A 15,128-nucleotide genomic window follows, 5' to 3' on the forward strand; every position below is an offset into this window, starting at 1 on the left:
AATTTGTTCTGGGCAGGGAAAATTCAGTATTCAGTATATGGAAATTCAGGAGACAACTGTGTTTTTTTAACCGTTTTAAGTGTTCATGTATCATCTCCTTCTTTCATCTCTCCAGACTTGCAACCTAACTGCTTGACTGACTTTCCTGTCTCTTAACCTAACTACTTGTCTTTCCCCAAACTTCCTGTCTCTTGACTGTCCTTCCTGTCTCTCAACCCAACTTCAAAAGTAGTCTTCAAAATTCATCTGTCCCAGATAAGACTTGATCCAGGAACCTCAGGCACACTAACCGCCTGATTTACCCACTGAACCAAACTTCCTGACACTTTATATGTTTTCGACATTCGCTTTAGCTCTGTGCTGATTTCATACATGCAAGTGAAACGCAGTGTTTTAGAGGACATTTCAGCGTGTACAGTGAAATATAATAAAGTAGTGATAATTTTTCCCTCTACGGCAAAATATCAGCATTCAATGCTATGCCACAGACAAATGGAAAAAGTTTCAATTTCAATCAGGTAGGTCTTAAGGTTGTACAGACAGAATTTCAGCTGTATGGGTTTATTTGTGTAGGACAAGTTCGTAAAAGTATTAAAAAAAAACGTTATTTCCTGTGGCCACTAAGTGGCTCTATTACGACTAGTGAATATTGTCATACAGATCTGTGTTCAAGCCGGGACCCTTATCAAACCTATGAAATTTCAGGCAGATTGGACAACGAACACCAAAGTTACAACAATTTAGAAGGTAGAAGGTAGATTTATTAGTAATGCGCTTTCAGTTTCATTTCTCTGGTCTGACTGGCCGCTCGGCGTATGCCATTGTTGGAGATCCTCTCGTGGTCTGCTGCATTCAGTCCAAATTCCACACAACTTTTCCTGATGTTGATAAGTGCTTCTCTATTGTAGAAATGTGCTTCATCAGAAGGGGAGTCGAAAAAAATTGAAAAATATAGCAAAAAAGTAGCAAGGATTCAAGGAGCTACATGCTGCTGGAGTTACAGGCTGCTGCATTTAAATGCACTGCCGTTGTCGTAGCAAACTGTCGAACTTCAACAGATTTTCCTGCTCAGATGCAGAGTAACGGAGGGCAGCAGCTGACGATGAGGCTGCTGCTGTGTGACAGAGATGGAGAGAGAGGAGAGGAGGAGATGGTGGCACAATGTTTGGTTTTTTTTTTAATTATTAAAAAATTACTCAGAATACTGCTTTGTCACTTTATTTTTATGATCCGTCCGCCCAAAACCTGCAACATTTTCTAATAACCTCAGCTGAAGCGGGTCCCAGACCTGCGGGTCGACCTGTTTATCAACACGCATTCTTACACAGAGAGGCTGTGTGGTGTTTTACTGTGCAGATGATAATGTACAGTATGGCAATAAATAGGCTAAATAATTATATCATCCCTTTGTGAATTCAATTCTAAAGGAATATTAAATACTGACTGAAATCCACTTGAGTAGTAAAAGGCCTACGAGGTGACACATAATTGGCTGTTAAACAGTGTTCATGAATAAATTAAGTCCTTCTGTGTAGCCGCCTATGTGAGACTTTTATTGAGCTACAAGACTTTTTCCATCTGTAAGGTTTGAACTTCTTCTGAAATAAGGAGTCCTTCACTGTCAGTTTACTATTACTGCAACTGCTGTGACGTCAGCATGACGACCACTCCAAACTGGTCTATAGTGTGACATTTTGGTGCGAGTTTGAATGACGTTATATAATGTAACGTTTTGACGTAATTTTATATGACATACTATATTATTAGTTTTTGTTGCTATATTGGACGACATGTTTCAGTATGACTTTTTCCCGCAAAGTAGAACGACATGCTATGGTTTGACTTTTCTGAGCGATTTTGGACGACATGCTATAAAATCACTTTTTGGCGCCCATGCTATATTATTACTTTTTGGCGTTATATTGGACAACAGGCTGTTGTATGTCTTTTTTGAGTGATTTTGAATTGCATGCTGTAGTATGACATTTTGGCATGATTTTAAAAAATGTGCTATAGCACGATCGCGACTGCTCATGACAACATGCGGCAGTACGACTTTTTGGCGCAATTTTAATTGTTTTAATGCTATTTTCGATGACATGCTATGTCTGACAACATGCCATAATATGACTTCTATGGTTTTTCGGACGCCATGCTATAGTCTACATAATAAGTTAATAGGTTAAAGTGTGTTTTTGACTCACCTGCTCATTCTTCCCTCTGTAGGATCTTGGAGCTGCAGGAGAAGGGCGACCTGGACATCATGAAGCAGAAGTGGTGGCCTCGGACGGGCCGCTGCGACCTCAACAGCCACGCCAGCGCGCACCCGGACGGCCGCTCCCTCAAGCTGCACAGCTTCGCCGGCATCTTCTGCATCCTCGCCGCCGGCCTGCTGCTGGCCTGCCTGGTGGCCGGGCTGGAGGCTTGGTGGAACAGCAACCGCTGCCGCCAGGAGCAGCCCAAAGAGGTGACCGAGCACAGGGCCCGGAGGACGGGCCAGCGGGGGGAAGACACTGCCACACTCTACTTTAAGGATCCAGCCGCAGACGCGAGCCCCGACTTAGTGGAGCTCCAGTACACCCAGCTGTAGAGGAGAGGGGGTTAGGACAGTTAGTGGTGGAGAGCTGGGGGACAGAGGGAGGTGAGAGAGGACAGAGTAGGTAGGTGTGCTCTGAGCCACATCAGCCCAGGCCACTGATTGAAATCAAATTTGGTCTCTTATTATAACTCCATTTTTTCTTTTATCCGTTCATCGCTCCACACCCACCACCTCCGAAACTTACACACACCAGAGCTCATCCCCTCCTGTACGACCACGTGAAGCACGCAGCACACCATCACCGTTACCGTTACTAACACTCATCAAACAACAGCTTTTCTTTGCCTTGATGCAAACACTCGAGGCCTTACACTTAGCCCGACCAGTCAGGATGCTGTTGGCATGTCCTGCATGTTACCCAGCAAACCCCGCTGCCTAAAACAGGCGAGTGCACCCGCAGACTTTAATGATTAATTCCCACAGTGCCGCCTTCGTAACCGTCCAAGTGCTCGCTATTAAATTATTGTCATAAACTCATTTTCTGCAGTGAGGCATTGGTAGTTTCCTGCACCCAAGGGTTTCTGAAAAGAGATTATAATTAGCAGGAGAGAGATCGCTCAGGCAGAGAGCGATAACAACCATGAAAACACACACACACACACACGCTCAACACACACACACACACACGCTCAACACACACACACACACACACACACACTTTCTAATTTCACTGTGAAATTCTTACGAGACGTCAAGAGACAAAAAAGTAATTTATCGTATTTGAGAGGACCTTAACACGCAGCTCACCCTGGGTTTTTAACTTTTACAGTGACACTATCACGGTCAGTTCACATCATTCGCTGTTTTTGCTAATAGATACTCGAGCTTTACTAAGTGCCTACTGAATAAAAACCAGTCAATTACCAGAGCGCTCTCTTTTTAATGACACAAAAGTTACGACGAAAGCTCAGCTAGTAGTTGCACCTTCGCAGGGTTTAACAGCAGTTAATTAAACATTAATGCGCTCTAATATTAATAAACGCTAACAACAACGACTCGTTGGGAGCATCTGATTATTGATTTGTGTTTAGTGTTTTGGTAAATATCAATTTACAGAGTTTAAACTGAATTATTGTCATCACAAAAGTGTTTAATGATGAATTTCAGACATCTTAAACACATATAGTTTACACAGTTAAGTTATTTCTTACCTCAAATGATCTAGTTGTTGTGTTCCAGTACCAGGCTTACGCCTTTTGTAAAATGTTTACACATTAAATAGTCTGTAATTTTTCATTTAATTAATTAATTAATTTAACATTTATTTAACTAGGTTGGTCCAATTGAGTGAATCTCATTTGTAAAGGTAACAATTCACAAGCACCAAAATTTGCATTAAAAGAGAACTTTCTGGAGGTCAGTTATACAACCAGGCAGCCTAAAAACATCGATATCCTGTAGAAGCTGTTTCTGAGTCTTTCACTTTAGATTGAAATCATTTCAGTTTCAAGTCACTCTGCAACAAACTCCAGGCTGAGGGTGCTGAATACCCAAAGCCTTTTTCCCAATTTCTGTCCAAACATCTGGGACAGAGATAACAAAGCGCTTGTTGAAGTTTAAAGGCGAGAACGGCCCGACGAAAAATGGAAGAGTCTTTCTTTTACGTTAAAAAGAGCTGCAGAGTTGCTCACAACAAGCAAAACAACAAAAAAGATCGATTTATTGGATTTAGTGGATTTGATCACATTTTATTGTATGTGAATCCAATAACAGACTGTGAAAATTTCATGTCACAACTACCGTGGCCAAGATAACTGCCATCCATGATATCATCAAAATATGCTTAAAACTAATTGAAAACAGCACTCAAACATACAGGAATCACTTAAACTGACAGACAGGACCCACGTCTGCGGTCTAACAAACCCCGGACTTTCCCTGGGGAGCCCGCTGTTTATTTCCCGTATGAATGTTGAGCCAAACCGTGATGGTTTTTTTGTTGTTTGTTTTTTTTTAAACGTAACTACTTTTCCTTGTGCTTTTGTTTCAAAAATACACAAAATAAAAAAAGTTGGGAAATAAAAAACAAAACACAATCTTGCCAAAATATACGCTTTTATGCACAAACGCAGCCAAAATAATCAAAAAATGAAGAATGAAAAGCACGTAAAATGCACCAAATGTTTTTAGCATGTTCACGATTTTAGCATTTTCTACACTGTAAGTTCTTATCTTTGGGGGATAAAATCTTCCGTCAGTTTCAAACAGACCACAGCACCGTTACTTCGTTCACACCGTTGACACCGTACAGTTAAAACTATTTAGTCTGGAGCTGGGACACTTTGCTTCTCCGAGCTCTCATTAAAACTACACTTGAACATAAAACTGACCTCAGACCTGCATTTCTACCTCCACATGCCAACATTCACCTCCTGTGCCAAACACACACACACACACACACACACAACACACACACACACACACACAACACACAACACACACGAAGGAGGCAGGTTTGAGTCATGTGACAGGGGACAAAACGGAGGCGAAGCTTTGACGTGGATCCATAAACTAAAGTGTGAGCAGGCAGTAAACGTTGGGTGTGTCGCCCTTTAGCAATAAGAGTTTGTCTCCAACATCCCCGTCCATAACTCCTGGTTCTGTCACTGTGTCACGTCTTATTGCAGATTATATGTCAATGTGGACACCCGTGTTATCTATCTCCTCTCCTTCTCTCCATCTATCCTTTTGATTTTTTTAATTTACACTTGACTGTCTATGATCTCGTGCAGGTTACTAAGGATTACAGACTGGCAAGGGTTTCTGGTCCATTGACATATAATGACATTACAACTGCTTCATCGGAGGGGAGGAGGGACATTTGGACAGACAGAGAGAGAGGCTGGGATGAAGCAGAAGCTATTGACACAGGTCAGAATAGACCTCCTATACAACTATCAAAAATAAAAACAAAAACAAAACATACATGTGCCATCGCCAAGGTCCTTTTATTTTGATGATTTTTGCTCAATTTTTTAATCTACAGCTGAGCAGAAACGTGCCTCTTTTTCATTTTCTGGCCTGAGTTCTGGAAATAAATCTGATTATTTAAACTATAACAGTAAATATGAAAATATGTTTTTTATTTGAGCAGGAATACGTCTTTTAAACTTGACGAAATCTTTGCAACTTATATCATCTGTCAATTTTCCCTCCATTTCAACCACAAACCAAATAACACATCTAATAATTCATAAGTAAGTAATCCTTTAACCCTTTAAAAAAAGAGCAAATTGTTTTTGTTTTGTTTTTTAAATAACATGGAAGGAAGGAAATGAGCAAGCACGTAGATATGACCCTAAAAAAAAGTTAAAAGTACAAAATAATTAGTAAAAAAAAAAAAAAAAAAAAAAAAAGAAATGGAATAAAAATTAGACAAAAAGTTTAAAACCAACAAACAACAATAAAGAAACAACCCCGAAAGAGTGCTTTAAAAATTATATTATTTTATAACTTGAGTTTAAATATATTATTAAATATATTATATATTTTATTATAAAAAAAAATTCCCTGGCTTTTTTTCTCTTTACCCTACATTTCATTTTTTTTTTTTTTACATTTTTAAAACATTTTTCCTGGCTTTTTAAAAAATAATTTTCTGAATCTACCAGTTTCTGTAACTTGTGGAACATTCCTTACCATGCTGCTCATTGCATTTTTCCCATGTTTTTTTTTCTGTAACATAATTTCAATTATTCTTTCATAATAATTAAACATATCCTTTTCTGGACATTTTCCTTTTTTACTTCATTTTATTCATAATCTTATCATAATCCTCCCCCCTTTGTTAAAACAAATTGTTGTTATTAATTTCTCACAATTTGTGGGATATTACTCGCCTAATTGGTCATTGCCTTCTTTCCCTTTTTACATTTTTTTTTAAAGAAATCAAACAAATTTGCTCAGGTTTCTAAGTTTTAAATAGCTTCTAAAAGGCGTTTGAACACAGCACAAATAAACCAATGTTTAGGTTTCAAAGGGTTAAAAACAAAGCTTAAATCAGACGTTTTGTTGTTAGCTGTTTGCTGTTTCATTAAAATTCCCACTAATAAAACCAATCAAGCTAATTATCAATTTCCTCATCAGCAAATCGACCAGGAAATTATTTCCAGAACAAGACGTTTCAGCTCGACACAAAGAAAAAAAAATTGGCCCAAATTAATTTGGTTCAACTCTGAAGACAGTTTGGTCTTAATTGCAATTGATTTGAATTTGGGCTTTTTCTTTGCAGACGACGTGATCATTAACGTTGATTAATTGATTCGTGGCCTTGGCTGCTCCACCTTTAACACTGCACCCCCCTCATTAGAAACCCTCCTGGTTCTTAGAGTGCCTTTCTGTTTCTCCTCTCTTTGTTTCAGTCGGTCATCTTTAACTGTGTGAACACATCTCATAAGGGCTGACCTCTGACCTCACTTTTACGTGTTCTCGACGTGTTCAACAGAATGAAAAACGGTTTCACTGTGACGGAAATTTACTTCAAACACGCTCAGTGCCTTTCCATGCATGCCTGAAACTATGACAGCTCAGTTTTATTTCAAGCTCTTCAAACACAAAAATCAGCCTACATCAGATCTGTACTGAAGACTGTTAAAACCAAACAAAAAAACACATTATACAATATCAGTCATTTTTAAATGGAAAATGGGGAAAGAGGAGTCTGCAGCATTGCAGATATTCAGTACAATAATTATACTGTACAATAATTTTGCCCTCCGTACAATATATGAAGAATAATGCCAAAAAGTGTCATAATGTTTAATTATTTGACCTTTTTGTGAAGCTAACAATTACCAAGTGACCTCTTTATAGCCAATCGTGCTCAGTGTATGTAAACATGAACATGACGCGCAACCACGACTGTTGCTTGTTCCCTTTTTCCACCAAAATAGGCGCATACATGTCGTTTTTTTAACATGATAAAACACTTTAAAAATAGGGGACTCTTCCTTTTGCCAGTAGACCAGAGTCGTGCCTTTCTGTGTTTTTTTCTGTTGTGTCAAATTCAGCGTTACGGACGACAGGCTGGATGATTAATATACAGTAAAGCAGCATGGAGGCCAGTGAAAATCTTAAATATCTCTAAATCATTAGGTCTCTTTCTCAAACATGGTGCCGATTAAATTTTTGAACAATACAAACAGCTCTGTGATAAAATCAGATACTACCTGTTTTTAAATGGTAAAGAAAACAAAGACATACCGCTCTGCTGCAGTGCGTTGCTAACAGCTCTTATGTACTGGCAATGGAAAAAGAGTCTTTTTTTAGCATATTTTCCTATTTAAACTCACTAATTTTGGTGGAAAAGGGGCTATCTGCTATCTGCCAGACTACATCGGGGAAACTGTGATTTTTAGACCGAGACTTTTGTGGTGCCGCTTAGCTAAGTGGAAATTTAGCCTCATGAAGCTGAAATGAAACTGCGCCTCATAAACTCAGCCGAGGTGGCAGCTGGAGGCTGAACCAATGAAAAGAAGACGTGATGAAACAAGAAGTGACTTTGCTGCAGTTTCAAACACATACACCTCTTTAACTATCAATCAGACTAAATGCTACAGCAGGGACACGAAAATCACTCTGCTTGGGGGCCACTTTTGCAGCATGACAGGAGTCTGGGGGCCAGTCACAGCAGCTCCGCACATGTTTAGGATTTCAGGATGTCTCTAGGATTTTAGGACATACGGGTCTTAGCAAGGGCCCCTGATGAGGACTTTTTTTAGACTTTAAGGACATTTCTATGATTTTCTATGATTTTTGGAAATTTCTAGAATTTTGGGACGTTTCTAGGATTTTAGGACATTAGGGCCTTAGCAAGGGCCCCAGTGGAGGGTGTGGGGGATCCTCCACTGGCACTTTTTTTAATCAACAAGCTCTATTTTGATGCTGTTTTATGCACTCTGTCACCTTATGAAGACTAAAAGTACAAAAACAATTTTCAGTGGGAATCACTTTTCTTTTATTGTGAAATTTAAAAAACACCCTATTAGGGGAATCACCGGATTATAAAGTGAAGCTCTGTCCTGCAGCCGTATGAGCCGTCTCAGCTTTAAAGCTCATTAATAGACTCATGATGTCCTGGACGATCCGCGTTAGTGACTAGCCGCCTCTTTATTAACGGCACAGTGAGATAATGTGTGGTTTCACTCTGGTCAAAGAAAGGCTAAAACCGTCAGCTGGTTAGAGATGTTGAGATCAAACTCAGCCTGTTATATAAAAAAACAAGGGTTTAAATGTTTCCAAGGACCACTTGAGTCCAAAACAAAACAAGCCGAAACTGTTCTTATCACATTCGAGCACAACCCACTCAACAGTTGCAGTATTTGCAAAGTGGCAGGAGGGAGAGTGATTTAAAATCCCCCCCGCTGGCAGCACTCATTAAAAGAGCTGTTTGTTTTCCAAATTAATGGAGGCTTTCAGACGCCTGCACTTACATCACCAGTCTGTCTTTAACGACCGGCTGAGGTTTAATCCCAGCCAGTTATTTGTTTAGGCCGGCCGCCAGTTTGACGAAGCAGCTGAAAAACATAATTTAATGAGATGCCAGTCGTGAAACAATAACCTGAGCGGAGATGTTTTAATTGGCTCTGAGAGGAGCTCTTTGAGACTGGAGAGGGATCATTCAGACCTGCTCGGCCTGCTGGGTAAACACGCCGCGTGTTTACGCGTTCCTTTAAGGTTTGAACAAAGCTGCAGACAGACGCTCAGCCTCAGCAGATCCACCGCAGCGGATCAACGCGCTCTGAGACTCGGAGGTTTCCTCGAGTGCGCTTTACAAGCTGCTCTCTGAGCGGGCGATTATGCCGCCTTTCACAGGAAGCGCTCTCTCCTCCACGCTACCTCGACACAAAGACTCGACACCGAAGGTTTTTTCATCTTAAGAGCAAACGCTTGTTTATCACAGCCGCCTCTCGTCTGCCTCGCAGAGGCAAAACACTACTCATATCTATTAACCTCCCATTAATGGCTCTCACACTGATCACGGCTGCAGCTGCTGTACGACGCACTGCAGGACGCACAGTTTACATTTGATTTTTTAACCCTTTAGGGCCCGCTTTAATATCACACACACTCATATTGTATTACATACACAAAATGCGCTTTGCAAAATAAAGCTTTAAAATATATCATATATTAATCTTGTCTACTTGTATTGAGTTAATTTTTTACCAACATCAGTCCTAACCATAAATATCAATAATCAATCGTTTTCAGGATATAAACCTTTTAAATGCCAGGTTTTTATCATGATGCCACTATGCTATTTTAATTTAATTTAATTTAATTTAATTTAATCTTCTCTAATAATTTTTTAAACTAATTTCCAGTAATTTTATTGTCACCTTTTAAAATTTTTTGTTTTGAAATTTGTGGGACATTTCTTGCAAAGTTTCTCGTTGCCTTTTTCTTCCTGTTTTTAAAAGAAATCATACTAATTTTCTTGGGTTTCAAGGGTTAAATAGCTTGTGAAATGCGTCTCTACACAGCACAAGAAAACTGATGTCAATTTTGGTTTCAAAGGGTTAAAAATTATTCATTATCACAGCTTAAATGAACGTTTCTTCTAAATTAATGTTGGGCGTTGGATCGGGGAATTGGGGGGGGTCCGGGCTGCTTATGAACACGCGTGTGTATTAATCTGCACTGTACATGTGTCATGTGCATTACTCTGAATATCACTGTGAAGCGTTACTGTGACTAACATCATTGTACTGCTGAGCTGAAGTACGTCCAATGCTGGAGCCAAGCCAGGCTGCGTTCACAAACACCAGCTGACTTTATAGGTTTGTTGTAGTGTTTTAAAATTCTCGCTAAAAAAAAGCACATCTACAGGCTGCAGCGACTGTAGCTGCCATCATTCACACAGACGTGAAGAGAATTTCGATTCAGACCCAGAGCCTCACTTGATATGCGAGTCAGGCCTCGTGTCTTTGTCTCTACAGCTCGTCCTCTACCTTCCCGTGACCCGCCGTGCCGCAGCAGACCTGCCGCTCAACAGCCAAACGCTCGAGTGTCTATTATCGCCTAACAAGTGTGCGTGGCTGCAGGCAGCAGGAGATGCAGAGTCAGCCGATGTTTTCATTAACATGTTCTGATAGTGAAACAATCCTCTGATCCCGCTGCACACAGTGTACCACAGTGATACCCAAGTTACGGCCCGCGGGCTAAATCTGGCCCCCTGGCAGGGAACGAGGGGGCCCCCCAACCATTTCAGATTCAAAAGAAAATAAAGCGACTGACGCTGTAAATTGTTTTTGTACTTTTAGTCTCCATGAGGTGTCAGAGACATAAAACAGCATCAAAATAGAGCCAGAGGAGGATCCCCCACTCCCCCGACAGAGGACACAGCTGAGACTCTAATGTCCTAAAATCCAGGAAATGTCCGAAAGTTCTAGAAACATCCTGAGATTAAAGACACATCCTAAAATCTCAGGAACGTCCTAAGATTCAAGAAACATCCTAAAATCCATAAAGTGTCCGAAAATCCTAAATCCAAATCTGCAAAGCGTCCTAAAATCCTCGAAATGTGCTAAAATCCTAGAAACATCCTAAGATTTGAGACACATCCTAAAATCTTAGAAACCCTCTAAGATCCCAGAAATGCCCTATAAACCTAAAAAAGTCCCACAATCCAACAAACATCCTAAAATCCTGGAAACTGTCCTGAAATTCTAGAAACATGTATGGGGCTGCTGTGACTGGACCCTGGCCTCCTGTCAAGTTGCAAAAGTGGCCCCCAAGCAAAGCTAGTTGAGGGTCCCTGGGGGCCCAAAAATCCAGTGCAGAGAGGAAGGAAAACAAAACTGAACACAGAGAACAAAAATATTTCCACAAACACAACAGCTCACTTTTTCTCTCATTACTTGAACTTTAAACTTCAAAAGAGATTCAATCCAAAAACATCACTTCACCAGAGGTCCCTCAGTCCAGCACACTTCACAAAAACCTTAAAATATCACACGCAAAAACAAACAAACAAACAAACAAACAAACAAACAAACAAACGGCCTCAAGCAGCTTTACAACAAACCACCTTCAGTCCGTTTGGCTCCAGGATTGTTTCTCTCCAAACATCAAACTCTTAATATCCACTGGCCAAGTTTGATTTCAAGGTGCACGTACAGATTGGTTTGTGTGGCCTCAGTTTTCACTGGGCTCTCCGTCTGTCTGAGCGCAGTCCGTCAGTCCAAATCTAGGGCCGCGTCCTAAAGCAGTGACAGATCGAGAATGCATGGAGCGCCGAGCAGAATCAGTCTGAGAAACCGGCCCATCGCCAATCTCAGCCTCTGTGTCCCTCCTCCCTCCTCCCCTCCCTCCCCCTGTCTCTCCCACTCCTCCTCTTATAGGACAAGGAGGTGAATCTGGAACAGGTGCATCGTCGTATGAACAGTCTTTTGGACGAGGACTTGGCCCACAAGCAGATCCCCGGCCCCTCTATCGAGATCTCTGCGCTGGACATCGGCAGCATGCAGCCCAGCCAGGCCTCGCTGGTGCCGGGCCCGGAGTCCGTGCGGGACTACCCGCCCTCGGGCCTCGCTGTGACCACCTTCCTCCCCGGGGAGGGGGGGCCGCCTCCTCCTCTACCCCACCCTCACCATGGGGGGACCCTAGGCAGGACGCTACCTCTGTCCCAGGGCCCTGGCAGCAACACGCTGCCCCTGCACCACCCGCTCAGCAGCACCAGCCTCAGCGGCACCATGCAGTGCAAACACAGGGCGCCCAACGGGGGGCTCTTCCGGCAGAGCCCTGGCAAGACACCCATGCCAATGTCCTACCAGGCAGTCTCCGCAGGACCCATACCCGAAGCCATTGAGGCCACCCACAGTACATCCATATAGTGTCCGGGGGGGGGGCAGGGGGACGGGACGGGGTCAAACTGCATCGATAAGAGCTGGACTTTGGTCCAGTTTTTGGCTTAATGAGGAAAATTATTATTATAGAAGGAAAAAAAAACATATATGTACAAAGTAAAAAGATTTTGTATCTCACTACCTGTTCGGAAAAGCAGATGTTACCGAAAAAAGAAAAAAAAAAGGCGGGGCTGCGGGCGGGTTGGCGGGTGTAATTTTTCTCGTGTACATATCTGTAAATACAAGAGAACGAAGTGAGGTTAAAGTGTATTTTGAATATTCTCAATTTTTGAAGTTGAGTTATAAAAAACCAACAAAACGAGATAAAAAAATATATATATACATTGATGAAGTTATGACTGTTTGAATGGCTTTGTAAATTTTGTTCAATATGAAACAATGACGCGAAATTCATTGTGATTGTTTTCTAAGTGCCGAAATTAAACGATGTCTCTCCACAACTCATCGATGTAAACGACTACCCATGATGCACCGCTGTAGGGACATTTTAGTGTTGGACACCTACTGTTATGCACCTCTGTACCAACCCTATATATATCTTCAGCAACAGACGAAAATGATCACAATTTTTTTTTCATTTGTATTAAATATATAATATACATTGTTTTTTCAAATCAAAAGTCTACATTCATTTTCTTACGTTGACTGTAAATGCTGTATCGTTCAACGGCGGGAAACACGTGGATTTTTATCTGGTTCATATTTTACACACAGCCGAGTGGTTTGTTTTTATAGACCTTTTTATTTGGCATCAGTACTGTCCACATGAGGAGCTGAGTCTGTAAAGACGGAGAGACTGTCGGGCTGCCATCACAGCGACTGACCAAATGTTAAGCTGCTGGGTTCAAAAACTTAAAATAATCAGGCAACACTTATCTTTTAAGGGATTATAAAACTATTGAACCTTAATTATTTCTTTCAAAAACATGGGAAAAAAGGCAACGAGTAACTTGGTATTAATTGTTGTAAATCACAAAAAAGGGAAAAAAAAGGCATGAATTATAAAAAAAAAATTATCATAATTACATACTTAAAATTACGTTACAGAATTAGAATTTTTAAGCATGTTTCTAGGTCTACCTTATTTTTTATTTTACTTTCTTTTTCTTTTAGTTTTTTATTGTTTCCTTTGTTTTGCTTTAATTTTGATTTTTTTTATTATTGTTCTTTACGGTAATTTTTATAGATAATTTTTTTAAAATTCATTTATTGCTCATTTTTGGGTCATACAATACGATACAATACGTGCGGTACAAGACGATACAATGTGATACGATATTCTTTATTGTCCCCGAAGGAGAAATTTGTCTTGGACTCGGTGCTGTACAGATGATGCCAAACTTACAATAAAAACAATAATCACACCATTACATTAAAAACACAACAGTCAAAACAAAGTAAAACTTAATACAAATTGTGCACACATTGCACACGACACCTATTTTTAAAAATCCAAATTTAAAAGAGCAGCGTGGCTTCTAGAAATGGTGCATTAGTCCGTCCACCACTTCGGTTCCAGCTGAAATATTTGGATAAAAAAGGGGTTGTAAATATGGCCAAATACTTCCTTCACAGTATATTTAATTTGATATCAGGGTATATAATATATATATATATGATCAAATATTCCACTTCATCACATTTATCTTGAACTTCATACAAACAAACAAACAACTCAAAATACTCAAAACAGTGAAATCACAGCTTCACTCTCCTCCATGTCTGCCAAAATCACGTCACCTGGCAACGCAGATCTCACAAGATCCCGCGAGAATCCAGCACTGATTTTCTACAAAGCCAGCCCAAATCTCTCTGCATGGACACATTTTTACACATTTCTACGCTTTATATTGTCCAACCTTTCGATATATTGTCATAGAATTGGGCACAAACAGACAATGTATGTTAGGGGCTGTTCACACGGCAACAGTTCATGCATGAAATGTTAAACTAAACGTTACAGCGCCAACTGCTGGCCTGGCGTGCAGTTTTTGTGGATCCTCGTTCTCACAATGATATCATATAAAAATTCTTTGTTTTTTTAAATGTAAAGGAGAGACTGTAATGTTTTTAGTCGGGCCGTTCTCGTCTAAACGTGGCCTTATTAACCTAAAGCATCTCTAAAAACGTCATCAAAATGTTAAACTTTAAAAAAAAAAAATCACATTACAGGAACGTCTCATAAAAAAGTTGTGTAATTCCAGGCCTTATAAACATCCTGAAAACATTTTCTGAATGTTGCTATGAAAATGTTCTTTCTTTGTTCTCATGTAACATTGTGGGAACATTTTATAAACGTTCTCTGATCGGTCACGTCTCAACATCACCAGAACATCCTCAGAGTGTTGCAGTTAAAACGTTACGTCTTAGTCAGCGTTTAACCTCACAGGAACATTATCTGACATAAACATCCTAAAAACGTTCTGTGAACATTAGATTAAAATGTTTTCTTACTATCACAACTCGTAGGTAATGTTAGTCAGCGTTGTGGGAACGTTCCCCGCTAGCTGAGTCAGTCCGAGTGAAGCAAATGTCAAAATAAAGCAACAGAAAAAAAGTTGCATGTGTCAAACACCAAAAGTCTTTGGTTGACGGCAAACTACTGGTCCCAACAACACAAACATCCACGACAAAACACAACCGGCCGTTATTTAGCTGAT

General features: G+C 40.4%; 1 protein-coding gene across 1 annotated transcript in view; it reads left to right on the forward strand.

The window, feature by feature from the left end:
* Positions 1-12,631, forward strand: part of LOC121958466 (glutamate receptor ionotropic, delta-1-like) — a 539,890-nt gene extending 527,259 nt beyond the window's left edge. The window contains 2 exon segments of the mRNA XM_042507403.1: positions 2,227-2,467; positions 11,944-12,631. Of these exon segments, the coding sequence (XP_042363337.1) occupies positions 2,227-2,467; positions 11,944-12,435 (733 nt within the window). The 3' untranslated portion in view covers positions 12,436-12,631.
* Positions 12,632-15,128: the final 2,497 nt, after the last annotated feature.

The sequence above is a fragment of the Plectropomus leopardus genome, chromosome 19 (genome assembly GCF_008729295.1).
Source record: "Plectropomus leopardus isolate mb chromosome 19, YSFRI_Pleo_2.0, whole genome shotgun sequence".
NCBI classification, from domain to species: Eukaryota; Metazoa; Chordata; class Actinopteri; order Perciformes; family Serranidae; genus Plectropomus; species Plectropomus leopardus.